Here is a 17,875-nt window from a genome sequence, read left to right as displayed (position 1 = left end):
CCTTCACACAAGGGCAGCTGCAGGGGAGGGTCTTATAACCCTCCACCACCAGCAACAGGTGGGTTGTTGCAGAAATCCCTCTAGTGGGATTCAGGGACCCCTGGGAGGCAGCCAGACCAGGCTGGCACCCTGACACCACTGTTCCCTAGCTACCTCTCTGGGCCTCTGTTTGCTCATCTGGAAAAGCATACTCACCATCAAATGTGGATTTCATTTTTTTCTAACAGGATGGGGAACTCACCTTAAAAATAAAAAAAAATTCTGCTAAAAGGCAAGGCAAGACTAGTGAAAGGCAAAACAGGTCAGAAACTCAGCATTTTGCCCCTTCCGAAGGAAAAAAAAAAAAAAGTCTGCACGCTACAGAAGTTTGGCTAAAACCTCAGAAGCTTCCAAAAGGAGGTAAGGCTTTTTTCAGCCCAGAGGAGGCCACGTCAGTGGGACCAGCAGTTTCTCCAGCTCTGGGGAAAAGGAGGCAATTTATGGCTCAGGGAACAATCTTAAAATAACTCTCCCTCAGTCCTAAAAGGCAGTGTTTAAATTTATAGAAAAACCCACAGGTTCCTGGCAGCTGGGGGCTGCAGCTGGCAACCCCAGATGCTGGCCGGGGCAGGACCCACTTCACCCTGCCTCTGCCAGGCTGCCCTCCATCAAAGCTCCCTGTTCCCCCCAGCCCCTCCCAAGTGTCCCAAGCCCCCAGCTTCCAAGCAGCCAGACCAGTGCTGTGATTTTTTTCAAAAGATGCAAAACTTTTTTTTTTTAATTAAAAAACAGCAAAATCTTATAAAAATGAACCAGGCAGTCAAAATGCCCACCTGTCTTCCTATTTACAGTAATACAATATCTGTCACAGTCATTATGTACAATATTATAAAAAATGTTGCACAGTACAAATTAAGGCTGTATTTTTCACAAGGCATCAAGCCTCGATCCTCTAGTGTAGACCCGGCAGGGGGGAAGACGACACTTAATTATTGCACCATTTTGAAAACAAAACTCGTCAAGGAGGATTGTGGTCTTCTCCCACCGGGCCTTCAGTCTCTGATGGGGGCCGGGCGTCGTCGTCGTCGTCGTGGGGGGAGCCCCCTCGGTGGCCACGCTGTGCCCGGCCCGGTCCTCTGGGCCCAATAAATACCAGTCACAGTTTGGAAGGGGGCCGTGCCCGGCGCGTGGGACCCGCCACGGCCGCGCGCGGGTGGGCGGGGGGCGTCCAGGCTACATGTGCCGCTTCATGTGCAGAGCCAGGTGGTCCGAGCGTGAGAAGGCACGGTCGCACAGGTGGCACTGGAAGGGCCGGTGGCCCGTGTGCTTGCGGTAGTGGCGCGTGAGTTCGTCGGATCGCGCAAACTTCCAGCCGCAGCCGTCCCAGTTGCAGTGATAGGGCTTTTCGCCTGCAGGGAGGGGGCGAGAGCCGGCCTTAGTTTCCCTCCCGCCTGTGGCTCTGATACTCACAGACACTCACCCTGATTAGTGGCTACTCGGGCGCGCACAACCTACCCCTAACCAGCTCTCTGAAGCGCGCCCCGCTATGTTTTGAACCTCTAGGGATCCTAGGCACGGTATCTGCCATTCCCGGGTCTCCTGATCCTCACTCCCCAGGGGTCCTAAGCGTGCACAGTCCGCTCTGCAATGTCTTTCAGCCACGCCCCCGGGGGGCTCCTAAGCTTGCACCTTCCCGACAGTCTGAAACATAGCATCCCCCTAGGTTTCGTAAGTGTGCATGCCTGCCCAAAGTCCTGAGCCACATTCCCAGGAGGGTCCTACGCGCGCGCCCCGTCCCCAGGCTCCGGAGCCACGCCCCCAGCCAAGCCTCAGGGGGCTTTCTAAGACTTTGCCCCCTCCCCAACCTCTGGGCCACGCCCTCTGGGGGGGTTCCTAAGCACGCCCTTCCTCCAGCTACCCCCGCATTGGTCCCCAGCCCTTGCTCGCTGCCCACCTGTATGCGTGCGCAGGTGCGCCTTGAGGTGGGAGCTCTTGGTGTAGGTCTTGCCGCAGCCCGCGTAACTGCAGGTGTGCGTGGCGGTGCGTTTGCGCGGCCAGGACCGCCGGCCGCGCTTGGGCTTGGCCTCCAGCAGCTCCAGCGGAGACGCGGGCGGCGTGAGGAGACCTCGGGCGGCTGGCGGCGCCAAGCCCAGAGCTGCTGCGGCGGCGGCCGCGTCGTCGAAGAGGCCGAAGGCGGCGGGCGCGGGCGGCGCGTAATGCAGGCCGGGCCCGGGCGCGCCGAATCCGGGGCCACCGAAGGGAGGCGGGAAGGGGGCGCGCGGGCCGGGCGCGGGGAGGCGCGCGGGGCCGTCGGGGCTGAGCGGTGGCGTGTCGGGCGGTGGCGGGGGGCGGCCCCCGGGGCCTCGCATGCACGCGGCTGCCGGGCCCGGGGCACCCTCGCGCTTGAGGCCCCGAGGTCCGCGGGCCAGGCCCGGCGCGCAGCCGTAGCCGCCGCCGCCGTCCGCCTCGGGGGGTTCGGCTTTCACCAGGCGGCCCGGCGGCGCCAGCAGGAAGCGACCGTGCAGCGCTGGCCCCGGCGGCACGTCCAGCTCGGGCCGCAGCAGCTCCGACACCAAACCGCCCGCGGGGGCTCCGTAGGGAGGCGGCGCGCCGGGCTCAGTGTAGTAGAACGCAGGCGGCGGGGGCGGCGGCGGCGGCTCCGGGGCGGACTCAGCGCCCAGGCCGTCCAGCCCCATGGACAGGATGAAGTCCAGCACGCTGTTGAGGTCGTCGTCCGTGCCGCCTGCCTCGGGCTCTGCGCGCGGCCAGCGCTGCGGGTGACAGGGCGATAGGCGCGGGCGTGAGCGTGCGGTGGGGCCGGGGATCGCTGCCCGCTGCCTGTGTTCTACTACCCTAAGCCCGCTGTCCCTGCCACCTGCGTTCTACTACCCCGCAGCCCACGTTCTACTACCCTGAGCCAGCCGCCCCCGCCGCCCGCGGTCCCTGCCGCCCTCACCTCCTGCAGGCCGCGCTCCCGGCACGGGCTGGCGAAAGTGGAGAAGGACGGTAGGATGGGCTCGCTCAGCGCCATGGCTGGGACCCGGGGCTGACGCGGATTCGGGACACCGGTGAGTGACTGCCCGGAGCCGGGCTGGTCGGGACGCGGGCGGGCGGGGAAGGCTCTGCGGGCAGCGGCCGGGCCCGCCCAAGCCTTATAGGCGCGGCGCGCGCGGGGGCCGGGCCAAGGCGGCGGCGGCGGAAACGCGTCCCGGATGGGGACGAGCTCCGGGCGCAGCCTAAATTTAGCCGCGGTATATAAGCCGGCGGGCGGCGGCGGCAGTGGTCACTGAGGCCGCCAGGGCCCTGAGCGGCCGGCTCGGCCCATCGTGCGCAGCTAGGCGGCGCCCCCGGCCCAGGCCCGCCCCCGCCTGTCTCCCCGGCGACGGCGTCAACACACGCTCCACAACAGCAGCGTGACGCTCAGGGATCCCCGGGGCACCCCGTGGGCTCCCGCCTGCGGGAGGACAGGGAGGACCTGCAGCGGGGGCGGGACCCGGGGCCTGCAGGGATCCCTGAGGGATGGGGAGATGGGCCCCCGCAGCCACAGAGGGGTCCACAGAATCCTGGGTGGATGAGGTTAACTGGGTCCCGCGAGCTCAGAGAGGCTTTCCCCGGGCTCAGCTCCTCATTTTCTGGGAACCCACCAAGCCTGATCCACTGTTATGCCCACCACTCTGTCAAAAACCTTGCATGATGACAGCAAGAAATGTTAAAAGTCTTTGAGACGCTCTCCCTCAAGGAAGCCCTTCAGGGCGGGGAAACTGAGGCTCAGGAGATGCTGGGAGACGCTTGAGGTCCTAACAGCTGCCAGCAGGCCTGGCGCTTTTACTGACTCACGTAAGTGAGGAGACTCATGACAACGAATCTAACAACACAGACCCAGCACCGAGGGGCCACAGGGAACAAGCCTCCCCCGTGAGCATGTAAACACCCGCCCCCCCCCCAGATGCCCCACACCAGGCATGGGGCCTGCCAGTAACGGACTGTTACTCCTGCTGTTACTGTGTGCTGACCTTGTGTGGGCACTGGGAACACATTTGCCAACAGGCAGACAAATCCCCTTGCCCTTGGGGCTTTCACTGTAGTGGGGGATGGGGGCGGAGAAGTAAAATAAACAACTATATTGGGGAAGGCAGGGGAGGGAGATGGGTAGTGAGTGTGTGTGAGAGGGGAGAAAGAGGATGGTGGAATTTTGAACCACACCCAGGAGGAGATGTGTGAGTCAAGACCTGCGGAAAAGGGGAGCCAAGTGGGTGTCAGAGGGAGAGCATCTTATGGTGTAACCTGGAGCCAGTATCCAGCCCTGGTCTCTTGATTCCAGAACCCATGTTCAGGCCTGGAGGTGTCCGTGGTCAGCCACAGTCCCACGGCCAGGTGGTAAGGGGTGCAGGCAGCTCTTGACCTGGAAGCCTTCCCTGGGGCCAGGAGGGTTTTGTCACTGACAGCATCTGGACCCCCACAGCCCAGGGCCACTGCAGGGGGTCACCTTGCCATCACAGAGGCACCAAGAGACCCCTTTGGGGTCCACAGTCCTGTACCCTCCCAGCTGGAAGGAGCCTCAGCGGTGTGCCATCTCATCGTGATTCATCAGATTGTGGATTAGGCAAACACTTGTTGATAAGCCCTATTTGCCAGGTGTGGGGCACCCAGAGGTGCTTCAGTCCCAGGCACAGTTGCTGGGGTGGTGGTAGTGCAGGGGTCCCCTCTGCAGCTTTCCCGGGCTGCTGGAGATTTCAAGTTGAGCTCCAAGATGCTTCCTGGGGCTGCCACTGTGATGGTTGAGAGTCAGCCTCAGCCACTGACCACTCTCTGTGTGACCTTGAGCAAGTGGCTTTGCCTCTCTGGGCTCACTTCCTAATCTGAGAGATGCAGAATATAATAGTACCTTACCCCAAAGAGATATCATGAGGGTCATGTGGGCGCTTTCTCTTTGGTGGAAATGTTGACGATATCCTGTGAGCTCACTCAAGTGCTGGTTAGATGAGCTTTGCTCACTGCCATTCCGTTCTCTGGGCCTCAATTTCCCTGAATGATAATGAGGGGAAGTTGAAAGGAATCAAATTTGTTTCCCAGGATGTATAATTCTCAGTCAATTGCGAACCTCTGCTCAAATGGCACCTGGGTCCTCCCCTCAGCCTCAGCTAGCTCCTGCAGCTCTCTCCAGCCCATCCCCATCCCTTCCTATTCTGTTTCCTTGCCAGTTCTGGAACACACCAAGCACATTCCTCCCTCCAGGCTTTTGTACTTGCTGTGCCTTCCACCAAGCGTTCAGTCCTCTCACTTTCCACTTGCTTGGCTCTGGCTTATCTCCCGCCCCCTCCCCCCCTAAACTAATGAACTTTATTTTTATAGAGCAGTGTCAGGTTTACAGAAAAAAATGAGCAGAAAGTACAAAGAGTTCCCATATATCCCCTCCCAAGGCACAGTTTCCCCTATTATTAACATCTTGCTTTAGTGTGATACCTTTGTTATATATTGATATGTTATTATCCAGCCAATATTGATACATTATTATTAACTCAAGCCCACAGTTTACTTTAGGGTTCACTCTTTGTGTTGTACGTTCTATGGGTTTCAACAAATGCATAGTGACATGTATCTGCTGTTACATCATATAGAACTATATAGAACTATCATATAGAACTGTTTTCACTGCCCTAAAAAAATCCCTCCCTCCCTCCCTTCTAAGTCCTGGTTAGGTTCCATAGTTTTACCTTTTGCAGAATGTCATATAGCTGGAACCACACCATATGTAGCTTTTTTCAGAGTCTTCTTTCACTTAGCAGTATGCATTTAAGATTCCTCCATGTCTTTTGGTGGCTTGATAGCTCATTTCTTTTTATCAATGAATAATATTCCATGGTATGGATATACCACAGTTTGTCCATTCAACTATTGAAGGACATCTTGGTTGCTTCCAGTTTGGGGCAATCGAGTTGCTATTGAATAGGCATTGAATATGGCTGCTATAAACATTCATGTGCAGGTTTTTGCCTGGACATCAGTTTTCAAATTAATTGGATAAATACCTAGGAACAGAATTGATGGAATGTAGGATAAGACTATGTTTAGCTTAGTAAGAGACCACCAAACTGTCTTCCAAAGTAGCTGTACCACCAGCGATGAATGAATGAGAGTTCCTGTTGCTCCACATCCTCGTCAGCATTTAGTGCTGTTGGTTTTTTATATTTCAGCCATTCTAATAGGTGTTTGGTGGTATCTCATTGTTGTTTTAATTTGCAATCCCCTGATGATATCTGATGTGGAGCCCCTTTTCATATGCTTATTTGCCATCTGTATATTTTCTTTGGTGAGAGGTCTGTTCAGATCTTTGGCCCAGTTTTTTTTTTTTTTTTTTTTAATTTTATTTATTTATTTATTTATGGCTGTGTTGGGTCTTCGTTTCTGTGCGAGGGCTTTCTCTAGTTGTGGCACGTGGGGGCCACTCTTCATCTCAGTGCGCGGGCCTCTCACTACTGCGGCCTCTCTTGTTGCGGAGCACAGGCTCCAGACGCGCAGGCTCAGTAGTTGTGGCTCACGGGCCTAGTTGCTCCGCGGCATGTGGGATCTTCCCAGACCAGGGCTCGAACCCGTGTCCCCTGCATTGGCAGGCAGATTCTTAACCACTGCGCCACCAGGGAAGCCCTTTGGCCCAGTTTTTAACTGGGTTTTTTATTTTCTTATTGGACTTTAAGAATCCTTTGTATATTTTGGACACGAGTCCTTTACCTGGTAGGTGTTTTGCAAAGATTTTCTCCCAGTCTGTGGCTTGTCTTTTGATTCTCTTAACGGTGCCTTTTGCAGAACAGAAGTTTTTCATTTTAATGAAGCCCAACTTATCAGTTTTTCCTTTCACAGATTGTGCTCTTGGTCTCGTATCTAACAAGTCAGTGCCAAATCCAAGGTCATCTCGATTTTCCCCTATGTTGTCATCTAGAAGATTTACAGTTTTGCATTTTACATTGAAGTGAATGATCCATTTTGAGTTAATTTTGTTGTTGTTGTTTGGCTGGTTTTTTGTTTTGTTTTGCTGCACGTGGATACCCAGTGGTTCCAGCACACTTTGTTGAAAAGGCTGTGTCCTCAGCTCATCTGACTGTGCGTTTCAGTGTAAACGTGGGCTCTCCAGGCTCCACCTCAACCCACCGGCCCCGCAAATAGTACCCCTCCCCAGGCCATATAGTTCCTTCCTCCACCCCCTCTTTTCTGTTGTTGTTGTTCTACGGCACTTTTCACCATTGGTCATTATTTTTATCTACCCGTTTGCTGTTTTTCTGTCTCCACCACAAATAGTGTATGAATCACAGGGAGGATGGGAGCCAGGTCTATACTGGATCCATTATGTTCTTCAAGCCCAGTTCAGCACACAGTAGGTGCTCAATAAACGTTCACCAGAGGGATGAACAAGCAAATGAATAGCTACATCTCTTGCAGCTCTTCAGAGGAACTTCTGCAGGTGGCTGTCTGCTCCTGTGGGGTTGTCTACACTCTCTCCTCCTCACCCAGCCTCCTGTGCACCTTCCTTGTCACCACGGGTGGCAATAAGTTGAATGTGTCCCCAAAAGATACGTCCAGGTCCTCACTCCTGGTACCTGTGAATGTGACTTTAATGGCAAAGAGGGTCTTTGCATATGTAATTAGGGGTATCAAAATGAGATCATCCTGGGTTAGGATGGGTCCTAAATCCAATGATAAGTGTCCTTATAAGAGAAAGGACACAGAGATACAAATGTAGAGAAGGCCATGTGAAGATGGGGACAGAGATTGGAGCTTTGTAGCTATAAACCAAGGAATACCAAAGATTGCCTGGGGTTGCCAGAGGCCAGGAAGGAGGCCTGGGACAGATTTTCCCTCGGAGCCTTATCAGAAGGAACCAACCCTATTGACACCTTAATTTCGGACTTCTGGCCCCCAGAACTTAAAGAGGATACATTTCTGTTATCTTAAGCCACCCAGTTTGTGTCACTTTGTTGCGGCAGCCCCAGGAAGCTCATATGTCATGGTAACCAGCTGTTCTGCCTGCCTGCCTGCCTGGTTTCCTCTTCAGAAAGGGAGCCCCTCAAAGGCAGGGGCCTCCCTTGATTCATCTCTGTGTCCCCCAGGCCCAGCTGTGGACCTGGTGTTGAAATAAACGTGATGTGAGGATGCTGGCCACCCACCGAGGACCTCCCGGGGCAGCGTGAGACACTCCAGCAGAGTACCCGGGGAATGGAAACAATTACACAGAGCCACCAATGAGTGTAAAGAACGTGGGCTTTAGTTGCCATTTTAGCTGTGTGACCTTGGGCACATCACACAACCTCTCTGAGCGTCAGTTTCATTGTGAGATATGAGTATTTACTGCCTGATTATAGGCATGGATGAATGAGCCAGATAGAGGGTCTCAGGCAGAGGGAGAGGCTTGGCACAGAGGGGTTCGGAGCATGGCACCTCTCACGCTGTGGTCCTGTCTCCCTGCTGTCCAGGCTGCACCCACCTGTGTGGGTATGTGTCTTTGTGACGTCTCAGGTGATGATGCTGTTGGAGAAAGAGCTCTGGACTTGAAGACTGGGACTTCCCAGCGCTACCTCTTACAAGCTGGGCGACTTAACTCTTGGCAAAGCTTCCGAGCAGCCTCTCCCACTGCTAAGTGGGGGAGAATAAGGCACATGTCCAAGGATTACATGGTCAGTAAGCAAACTGGTGATGCTGAAGAACACAGTGGGTGCTAAGTAAATGAGCATCCTTCTCCCTGTCATGGCTAAGTTCCTAAAGGGTAGGGACTGACTCTGTGTTCGTGCCCTGCCAGCCCCCCTCTCCCAGTTGGGAACTTTATGCCTCTTGATGGTGATGCCCTTGTTCTCATCTCTTTCCCAAGGCCTCCCATCCTCTCCTAACAGCCCAACATGAATAATCTAACCTGAGGGGGCAGATAGTTTCCCTCCAATCCGTTGGTAATGTTTCGAGCACTGTGCTCGCACAGATTCTGAGATTACATCCAGGCTCAGTGCTGGAAAAGAGCGCTGTGATTGATTAGTGATGTCTGTCCATGACTGATTGGTGATGTCTGTCCATGACTGATTGGTGATGTCTGTCACTGGTGGAGCCTTGTTGGAGTAGCATGCATGCAGCTTCACATTTACCATCTCTTGCCAGGCTGTCTTTAAGGACCCAGGAAACTTGCAAATCAGAGGTTTTGAGCCTGAACAAAAAATAAATGTTGAGCTCCCTCTCCATGTTCTGCTGGACATGGAGAGGAAGGTAAAAAAGTACACAGCTCCGTTTCTGCCCACAGAGAGCTTACAATCTCCTTTAACTGGGTCCTGGCCATTTCTAGTATCCTTTACTTCTTTCCACTTTTCTTCTAGAGTCTAGACCGTCTCTCCCTTTACTAGCTGTTCCGCCCCAAATAGCTATTGTGTGCACTTGGCCCAACTCCCAAGAGCAAGCACTCAGGAATTCTACAGAAAACACGTCACTTAAAATACAGCTGAGCTTCCAAGACTAATTGTGAATGCTCTAGAGGAATTACAGTCGCATGACAGCAGCAACTGGACGATGACTCCCAGCTGGGGCAGTCGGGGTATTTCTGCTTAAGTTTGCACAAGTTCTTTGCAGCATGTTGCCAAACTTAGCTCCCCATGTTGCAAAGATGTTTGGCAGCTCAGTGTTTCTCCAGGATGGGAAGTGATGCAGGCAGGGATGCCCCTGCAAGTGGGCTTTTTTCTGAAGGTCACCACCTTGCCACTGCCGTGCTTGTGGCCAAGGTCCAATGAGAAAGGGCACTTGCCAATTTGCCTCCCTGTCTCTGGGGTTTTCTTACTGTTTATGAACAATTAAGTAGTGAGCATGCAGGGAAGGTGCAGAATTGCATTTGGTTGATGACCGATGGATTCCTATGGGGACCCCCTCATCATCTCCTCACCAGCCAGACCATGACTATCTCAGTCTCATTGATGCAGGGACATGAGAGGTGGAGGAACATTTATGAAGCACCTACTGTACGAAGAGTAGCCCCTGCTCGCTGCAACTAGAGAAAGCCCATGCAGCAACGAAGACACAAGGCAGCAAAAATAAATAAATAAATAAATAAATACTTTTTTTTAAAAAGCACCTACTGTACGCCAGGTCCTGCATTGAAGACTTATATGTGTTTTCTCATTTAATCCTCACAGCAGGTCTGTTTAGTGTGGTGAGCAATGAACAGAATGGGGGTGCTCAGACAGAACCCCAGGTCAGACCCTGGCCCTGGTACTTACATCTCAGTAACTTTGAATGAAGGGCCTTCTCTTTTTGAACCTTTGTTCCATCATAAGAGCATGAGAATGCCTTGTCACCTGTTGATGAAGATAAGAGACACCCCATGTAAAGAACTTTTCCTAGAAGAGGCCCTCCGATCCTGGAAGCTGTTTTTATTTGCCTAAGTCAAGGGCTGGCACATCCTGACTTGTGGCTTTTTCCAAAACATATGTATGAAAATGTCAATAGTATTGCTCTTTTTTTAAAAAAAATGTATCTTATTGAAGTATAGTTGACTTACAATGTTGTGTTAATTTCTGCTGTACAGCAAAGTGTTCTTAATACTTCATGTATACTCCAATGTTAATTAGATATGTGTGCATAATTTTTATGGAGGTGAAATTCACATAGTAAAAAATTAACCATTTTAAAGTGAAAAATTCAGAGGCATTTAGGACATTCTCAGTATTGTGCAACCATCACCTCTATATAGTTCCAGAATATTTCCATCCCCCACAAAGGAAACTCCATCCCTATCAGCACTCACTCCCCATCCCCTCCTCCCTCAGCCCCTGGTAACTGCAAATCCGCTCTCTGTCACTATGGATTTGCTTATTCTAGATATTTCTTCTAAAGGGAACCGCACACTATGTGACCAAAACAGCTTTTGTTTGGCCAATAGCTAAGCATGTATTTTTTCTTTATGAATGTTTGGAAAAAACCCCAAAAGAATACTATTTCATACATGAACATTCTATGAAAATCAAATTTCAGTGTCCATAAGTATGTTTTATTGGCATGCAGCCACGCCCATTCATGGATGTATTGAGACCATGCACAGAAAGAGACTGGATGGTCATAAGCAGAAATACTGAATCTCTGGCCCAAAGCTTAGAGAAGTTGATTCCATATGGAGAAGCCAGCAGAGCTACTTTCGGACTCCAGAGTCAGAGCTGGGCTCCCAAACAATCACTGCCTCTCAGTATGCATTTAATAGACCTTTCTGGAATTCTTATTACTGAGCAGGTGCTGGAGAGTGAGCCGTCATCCAGAGTAAGCTGGTCTTTGCCCTTACGTAGCTTCCGGGTGTTAAATCAATAACTAGCCAAATAGATATGGGGATGAATCTGAAGACATCCTGTAGGTCAGTGGTTTGGACATTCAACATCAAGGGATGTCTCAGCACCTGGTTGTAAAGGTACAGTTTATTAGTGATGACTGACTTGAGAACTTTCTTTTTTTTTCTTTTTTTGCTTAGGTTTTTTGTTACCTGTTTGCCATAGCATCTGGGCTAGGGGCTGCTTTTTTGTTTTATTTTTACTTTATTTTTATTTAAAAAATTTTAGTTTTATTTAGATTTAAAATTATTCAGTTTTGATTTATTTTTATTTTATTAAAATTTTTGCTTTATTTAGATTAAAATTTTTTTAATCTTATTTATTTTTTATTTTAAAAATTTTAGTTTTATTTAGATTTAAAAACTTTAAAGTTTGGGAGCTCCCTGGTGGCCTAGTGGTTAGGATTCCTGGCTTTCACTACTGTGGCCTGGGTTCAATCCCTGGTTGGGAAACTGAGATCCCACAGGCCATGTGGCACAGCCAAAAAAAAAAAAAAAAATTAAAGTTTTATTTAGATTTAATTTTTTATTTTAAAATTTTTATTTTATTTAGGTTTTTAAAAATTTAATTTTATTTCGATTTATTGTGGGATCATTTGCATACTGTGAGATTTCCAAGTGGTGCAACCATCACTACAGTCCAGATTTAGAACTTTTCCATCAACCCAAGGAAATCCCTCCTGTCCCATTTTCAGTCCATCCCCACTTCCACCCCCAGCCCCAGGCAACCACTGATGTGCTGCTGAGTCTGTAGATTTGCCTTTTCTGGATATTTCATATAAATGCAGTCACACAGTGTGGTCCTTTGCATCTGGTTTCTTTCACTCTGCATAATTTGACGTGTACCAGTCACTGGTTCCTTTTCATTGCTGAATAGTATTCCATCTTACGTATGGACCACAACTTTGTCACCCCTTCACCTATTGATGGACTGAGTAATACTGTGTTGTCCATGTCACTTCTTGGAGCCCAGGAACAATCCCACACGCATAACTTAGAAAAGGCAGACATGTCCTTTCCCACCTTGAGGGCCCTGGCCTCCCCTCCCCTCATTGGCCTGGGACTCCAGCACTGTTGCCTGTAAAGTCACCCCTTTGGGAAGCTGGTCAGACCTGTAGGCCTCCCTGCCACACCCTGCCAGGAGGAGAAGGCTGGCGTTCTGCCCTCCAAGACACCTTTGTGTTCTGCACTCATGTGCCCGGCATAGCCATATGTGTGACCCGGTAGGGGGAGCAGGAAAGGCCTGGGGGCTGGGGCAACAGTGACTTAGTTTGAGCCCCACATTGTTGGCACCTGGGGGACCCGCTTCCTCACACAGTCCCCTGACCTGCCTGCCTTCTGACTTCAAGGAAGGTTTGATTCTCGCTTATATGGATAACAAGCCTGCACAGAGCCTCCCCTCCCCAGGGATCGTGGCCTGTTGTCACACAACTTGCTTTGGTTTCCCGTCATCAGCTGGCTTTGGCATTGACCTCATTTGAATCTATCTCTGCTCCTTCTGTGGTGAATGGCCTCAAGCACATTGCTTCACCCTGCTGACCTGCAATGCTGTAATCAGGGTGGAAAATAATAACAGCATGATTAAGTTATTATATGTTATTATATCATTATTATATATTGTTAATAATGAGAGGCACTCGACAGGTTGGCCAGTGATCTACAAGGGATGAATTGCTTAAGGACCCCGTTTAACATTGTTAAAGTTTATTTGTAAATCTCCACACTTCTGTTTGGGGACAAGGTATTTCTGGATGCCTGGAACCGTTTCTCTGGAAAACAAAGGAGCATATATATTGTTCAGATCCACTTATTTTTTCACTTTCATTTTTTTTTAATCGAGGTGAAATTCAGAAAACAAAAAAGTAATCACTTAAAGTGTACCAACTCAGTGGCATTAAGTACATTCAAAATGTTGTACAAACATCCACTCTAGCTAGTTCCAGAACATTTCCATCACCCCAAAAGGAGACCTTGTACCCATTAGTGGTCACTCCCCATTACTCCCTCCCCCAGTCCCTGACAACCATCAGTCTTCTCTCTGTCTCTATAGATTTGCCTGTTCTGGACGTTTCATATAAATGGAATTATTCACTAAGTGGCCTTTGGTGTCTGGCTTCTTTCACTCAGCATAATGTTTTCAAAATTTGTCCATGTTGTAGCAGCCCTTTTTATGGCTGAATAATATTCCAAGGTGTGGAGGGACCACATTTTGTTTATCCACTCATCTGTCGATGGACATTTGGGTTCTTTTCACCTTTTGGCAGTTGTGACTAGTGCTGCTGTGAACATTTGTGTACAAGTATTTGTTTGAGGCCCTGTTTTCAGCTCTTTGGGGTCTATACCTGGGAGTGGAATGGCTCGGTCTTATGATAACTTTATGTTTAACTTTTGGGGGAGCCACCTTATCAGATCCACTTTGAAAAGGCTCTCCTGGGCTGGAGGCAGTGCTGGATCTTCTAGCTTTGACCCCATCCCCTGCCTCCAGGGTATTTATTCTTCTGATGACATTTATTTGAGCCTCTATAAGCACAATCTCATTTCCTCCTTCCAGACCCCGTGATTTGGCTCTCTCTGTTGCACGCTTTCTCTCTCCTCCTGTTCCAGTAACACAAGGCTTCTCCCACTTCCCCCTGGGAGCCAAACCGCGGGCTGGATGAGTGACATTGCAGCTTTAACAGGGTGGACCTCACCTGGATGGTGTAATCAGCTCCCTTTACAGATGAGGAGACTGCGGCTTACTGCCTCAGGGTTTGGGATCCCTATACCATCACACTAGCCCCCTCTCATTCCCGGTTCTTCAACATCTCTGCAGTTTTGCTCCTTGACCCTGGGCAAATGCTGACACGTGGTCTCTGTACTACAAAGGCTTTCCTGGTTGAATCTTGGGGGAGGACGTTAAGAAAAAAAAACTTAAAGAGAGACAGGTCCTGATGGAAAAATATCCACAGTATCGTGGGGTCAGTGGTGTCCCCACTAAAAGATATGCCTGCATCCTAACCTCTCACATCTGTGACTGTGACTTCTTAGAAATAGGGTCTTTCCAGATGTGATCAAGTGAAAGCTCCCAAGATGAGGTCATCCTGGATTTAGGGTGGGCTCTAAGTCCGGAGGCAGTTGTCCTTACAGGGAAAGAGAAGGGGAAACAGACAGAGAATGGAAGGCTGTGTGAAGATGGAGGAAGAGATGGGAGTGATGCAGCCACAAGCCAAGGAACGCTGAGGGTTGCTGGCAGCTGCCAGCAGCTGGGAGAGAGATGGGGCCGATTCTCCCTCAGAACCTCCAGAAGGAACCAACCCTGCCCACACCTTTATCTCAGACCTCTGGCCTCCAGGACTGTGAGACAAAACGTTTGTTTTATGTAAAGCCACCCAGTTTGTGGTCATTTGTTAAAGCAGCCACAGGAAACTCATATGCATAGACAGGAGGAGTGAGCTGGGGTCTCTGCATGCTGGGTCCGGGCTGAACATGGCTGAGATCCTGGGCCCAGAAGGGAGTAAGGCATGCCCACAAACAGCCAGGGTGGGGCAAGATAAATGCCATGAAAGAGGTGCAGTTATTATTGTTCTCATCACCATTATTAGCACTGAGTCATTATTCATCTCCGTGAAATGGGGCGCTCATTATCCCCCCGACTCCAGCCCATCCCTCCATTCTGCGACCCAGTTAATGGAACGCCCTTCTTTTGCTGAGGCTAGAGCTGCCAGATCAAACACTGGACGCCCAGTGAAGTTTGAATTTCAGATAGATGAGGAAAGATGTTTTCGCATTAAGTATGTTCCTGTTTAACTGCTTTCCCCTTCCATTCGTAGCTTAAAGCTGTTGTACTTACAAATAACCTTTTAATTTTGGAATGACAAATCTGATGGCAGAAAAGCTGTGAAGAGCAGATTCAGAGGTCCCCGTGTCTCCTTGGCCCAGTTTCCCTGAAAGTTAACATCTTACGAGAGGACAGGGCATTTGTCAAAACTGAGAAATTAACACTGGGCGGTGCTGTTTGATGCTACACTCCAGACTTTATTGGATGTCCCCACATCATCCACAAATGTCCTCTTTCGGTTCCGGATCCCATACTACATTAGTCATCACCTTGCCCCAGTCTCCTCTGGCCTGTGACAGTTTTGCAGACTTTGTTTTTCTCATGACCTTGATAGTCTTGTAGCGTGCTGGCTGGCTATCTCCTAGGACCACTGAATGTCCCCCCACCCCAATCTGTTGTGTTTTTTTTTTAATATTTATTTCTTCATTTATTTTGGCTGCACTGGGTCTTAGTTGCGGCACATGGGATCTTTAGTTGCAGCATGCGTACTTCTTAGCTGTAGCAGGCGAACTCTTAGTTGCGGCATGTATGCGGGATCTAGTTCCCCGACCAGGGCCCCCTGCACTGGGAGCGTGGAGTTTACCCACTGGACCACCAGGGATGTCTCCCCCGCATCTGGCTTTGTCTGATGTTTTCTTGTGATTAGATGGGGGATATCTGGGGAGAGGACCACAGAGGTGACGGGTCCTCCGTATCACACCATCCCAGGGGTACCTGATGTCTGCATGACTTTTCACTGTGATGTGAACGCTGTGCTTCATGCTCAGGGGCACCACAAACATTCCCTAGACATCTTCAGGAACCAGATTGAGTTTTGGTTCCTTGAAAGCAGAAGACAGTGATAGCACGTACTGGGCACCGGGCCAGGCCCTGGGATGCATCCCCTTCACGCTGCTGGAAGACGGATTTTAATGGGAGAACATGGATGTAGAAGAACTTCTCCAACTGCAGAGCCTGGAATCCTGAAATGGTCCTCTTATCTTTTTCCCAAACAGTTTCCCCATATGCACACTTTACAGCCCCAATAAGCGATAAGAGAGGCAGCCGCTTTTGAGAGGTTTGCCTGAAGCATGTTCCTCTAACTTACAGCCTAAAGAACATAAACTGAGCCATTTTAACTCTCAGAGTTGATTTAATCTGCACAGCAGCTCCGTGATGTTATCCAAATTATCCCGGGGAGAACGGAGGCTCAGAGAGGCTAAGCTACCTCCTGAGGATCACACAGCAGCTCGGGTCTGCTTACACCCACCAACTCTGCTCCCTATTGCAAGAAGCCTCAGTAGTTAAGTTGCATCTCCCCTAGAATACGTTCTTAAAAGGAGGGGGTGGGGCAGGCCAGCGTGAGAACTGGGTTAGTTACAGGGGCCTGTAAGCAGGATTTTCCAACCTCAGCACTGCTGACATTTGGGACCGGATGATTCTCTGTGGTGGGGCTGTCCTGTGCATTATAGGATGTTGAGCAGCATCTCTGGTCTCCACGCATCAGATGCCAGTAGCACCCCCCAGTTGTGACAACCAAAAATGTCTCCAAGTTTTCCCCAGGGGGGTCAGAGGAGAGACGCTCTGTGTAAGCACAGGAGGCGAGGTTGCTCCTCAGAGCTCTGATTTGCATTTCCAGCAAACTCCAGAGCCCTGATGGGTGGTCAGACCTCTTCCCAGCTCTGGGAAGGAAACCTCCCTCCATCATCCCCGTCACTGGCTGGCTTGGAAGATGTCGGACATTTGCAATTTAATAAGAAAAGTCTAACCTCCCCTGACTCGGGGGAGCCTGTGCTCAGCGATCTGTACTGTTTACACCAAACAATGATTTACAAGCCGCAGAAAGCTGGTCATATGCCGGTATGTGCAGAGCAAGAAAAACCAGAGGGCCTGTCAGCTCTCCTGGCCTGACTCATGTGCTGCCATGCTGGGAGCGCGGCCAAGGCCTGACTCACGGCAATGTCATACCTGTGCCCTCAACCCAGGGACGGCACCCCTCTGAGAAAATATTGGCTAGACCCATGGCAGTTGGGCTCGGCTGTGTCCTTGTTTGTAACACCCAGGGCGTGAAGGGGTGTGGGACCCATGATGGCCTTGCACCCTTGGGAGCCCCGGGCTGTTTGTAGGAGGAAGGTTGAGTCAGCCATGGAGGGTGGTGCCGGGCCAAGACCCCTGGAGAAAGAGGGAAGGAGCGAGCGGAATTTCAGATATGCACCTTCTGGTTCTGTTGTATTCATTTTTGTTTTTAACTTTTTTAAAAAATTGAGGTGAAATTCATACCCCATAAAATTAACCTGTCTTAGTCCTGCTCTAACAAACCACCATAGACTGGGTGACTTAGAAACAACAGAAATTTATTTCTCAAAGTTCTGGAGGTTGCAAGTTCGAGATCAAGATGCCGGCTGATTTATTTCACTCAGCATGATGTTTTCAGAGTTCATCCACATTGGCACATGAATCAGGGCTTCATTCCTTTTTAAAGCAGTATAATATTCCAGTGTGTGGATGGACCACATTTTGTTTATCCATTCGTCAGTTGATGGCTATGTATTTTTTGGCTATTTTAAGTAGTGCTGTTCAGACAGCAGTAGTGCTGTTTGTTTGTTTTTGTTGTTGTTGTTTTATAAATTTATTTATTTTATTTATTTATTTTTGGCTGCATTGGGTCTTCGTTGCTGCACGCAGGCTTTCTCTAGTTGTGGCGAGCGGGGGCTACTCTTCCTTGTGGTGCACGGGCTTCTCATTGCCGTGGCTTCTCTTGTTGC

General features: G+C 50.3%; 1 protein-coding gene across 1 annotated transcript; it reads right to left on the bottom strand.

Annotated features, from left to right (window-relative positions):
- Nucleotides 1-720: 720 nt before the first annotated feature.
- Nucleotides 721-3,159, bottom strand: KLF2 (KLF transcription factor 2). Its single transcript, XM_082457543.1, has 3 exons — nt 2,936-3,159; nt 1,934-2,750; nt 721-1,388 (listed from the first exon to the last, which is right to left on the bottom strand). The coding sequence occupies exons 1-3, from the start codon at nt 3,008-3,010 to the stop codon at nt 1,213-1,215; spliced, it is 1,068 nt and encodes a 355-aa protein (XP_082313669.1). The 5' UTR covers nt 3,011-3,159; the 3' UTR covers nt 721-1,212.
- Nucleotides 3,160-17,875: the final 14,716 nt, after the last annotated feature.

The sequence above is a fragment of the Balaenoptera physalus genome (assembly GCF_965194825.1).
Source record: "Balaenoptera physalus genome assembly, chromosome: 3".
Classification (NCBI taxonomy): Eukaryota; Metazoa; Chordata; class Mammalia; order Artiodactyla; family Balaenopteridae; genus Balaenoptera; species Balaenoptera physalus.
The sequence above is the reverse complement of the archived record's forward strand: the minus strand, read 5'-3'. Positions and strand labels throughout refer to the sequence as shown.

What these genes read in the sequence shown, in the direction of transcription:
- KLF2 (XM_082457543.1), bottom strand. Translation starts at nt 3,010, where the DNA reads ATGGCGCTGAGCGAGCCCATCCTACCGTCCTTCTCCACTTTCGCCAGC. An exon ending in GGGAGCGCGGCCTGCAGGAG is followed by an intron (nt 2,751 to 2,935) that starts GTGAGGGCGGCA and finishes TGTCACCCGCAG; the next exon opens with CGCTGGCCGCGCGCAGAGCC. An exon ending in GCACCTGCGCACGCATACAG is followed by an intron (nt 1,389 to 1,933) that starts GTGGGCAGCGAG and finishes CCCTCCCTGCAG; the next exon opens with GCGAAAAGCCCTATCACTGC.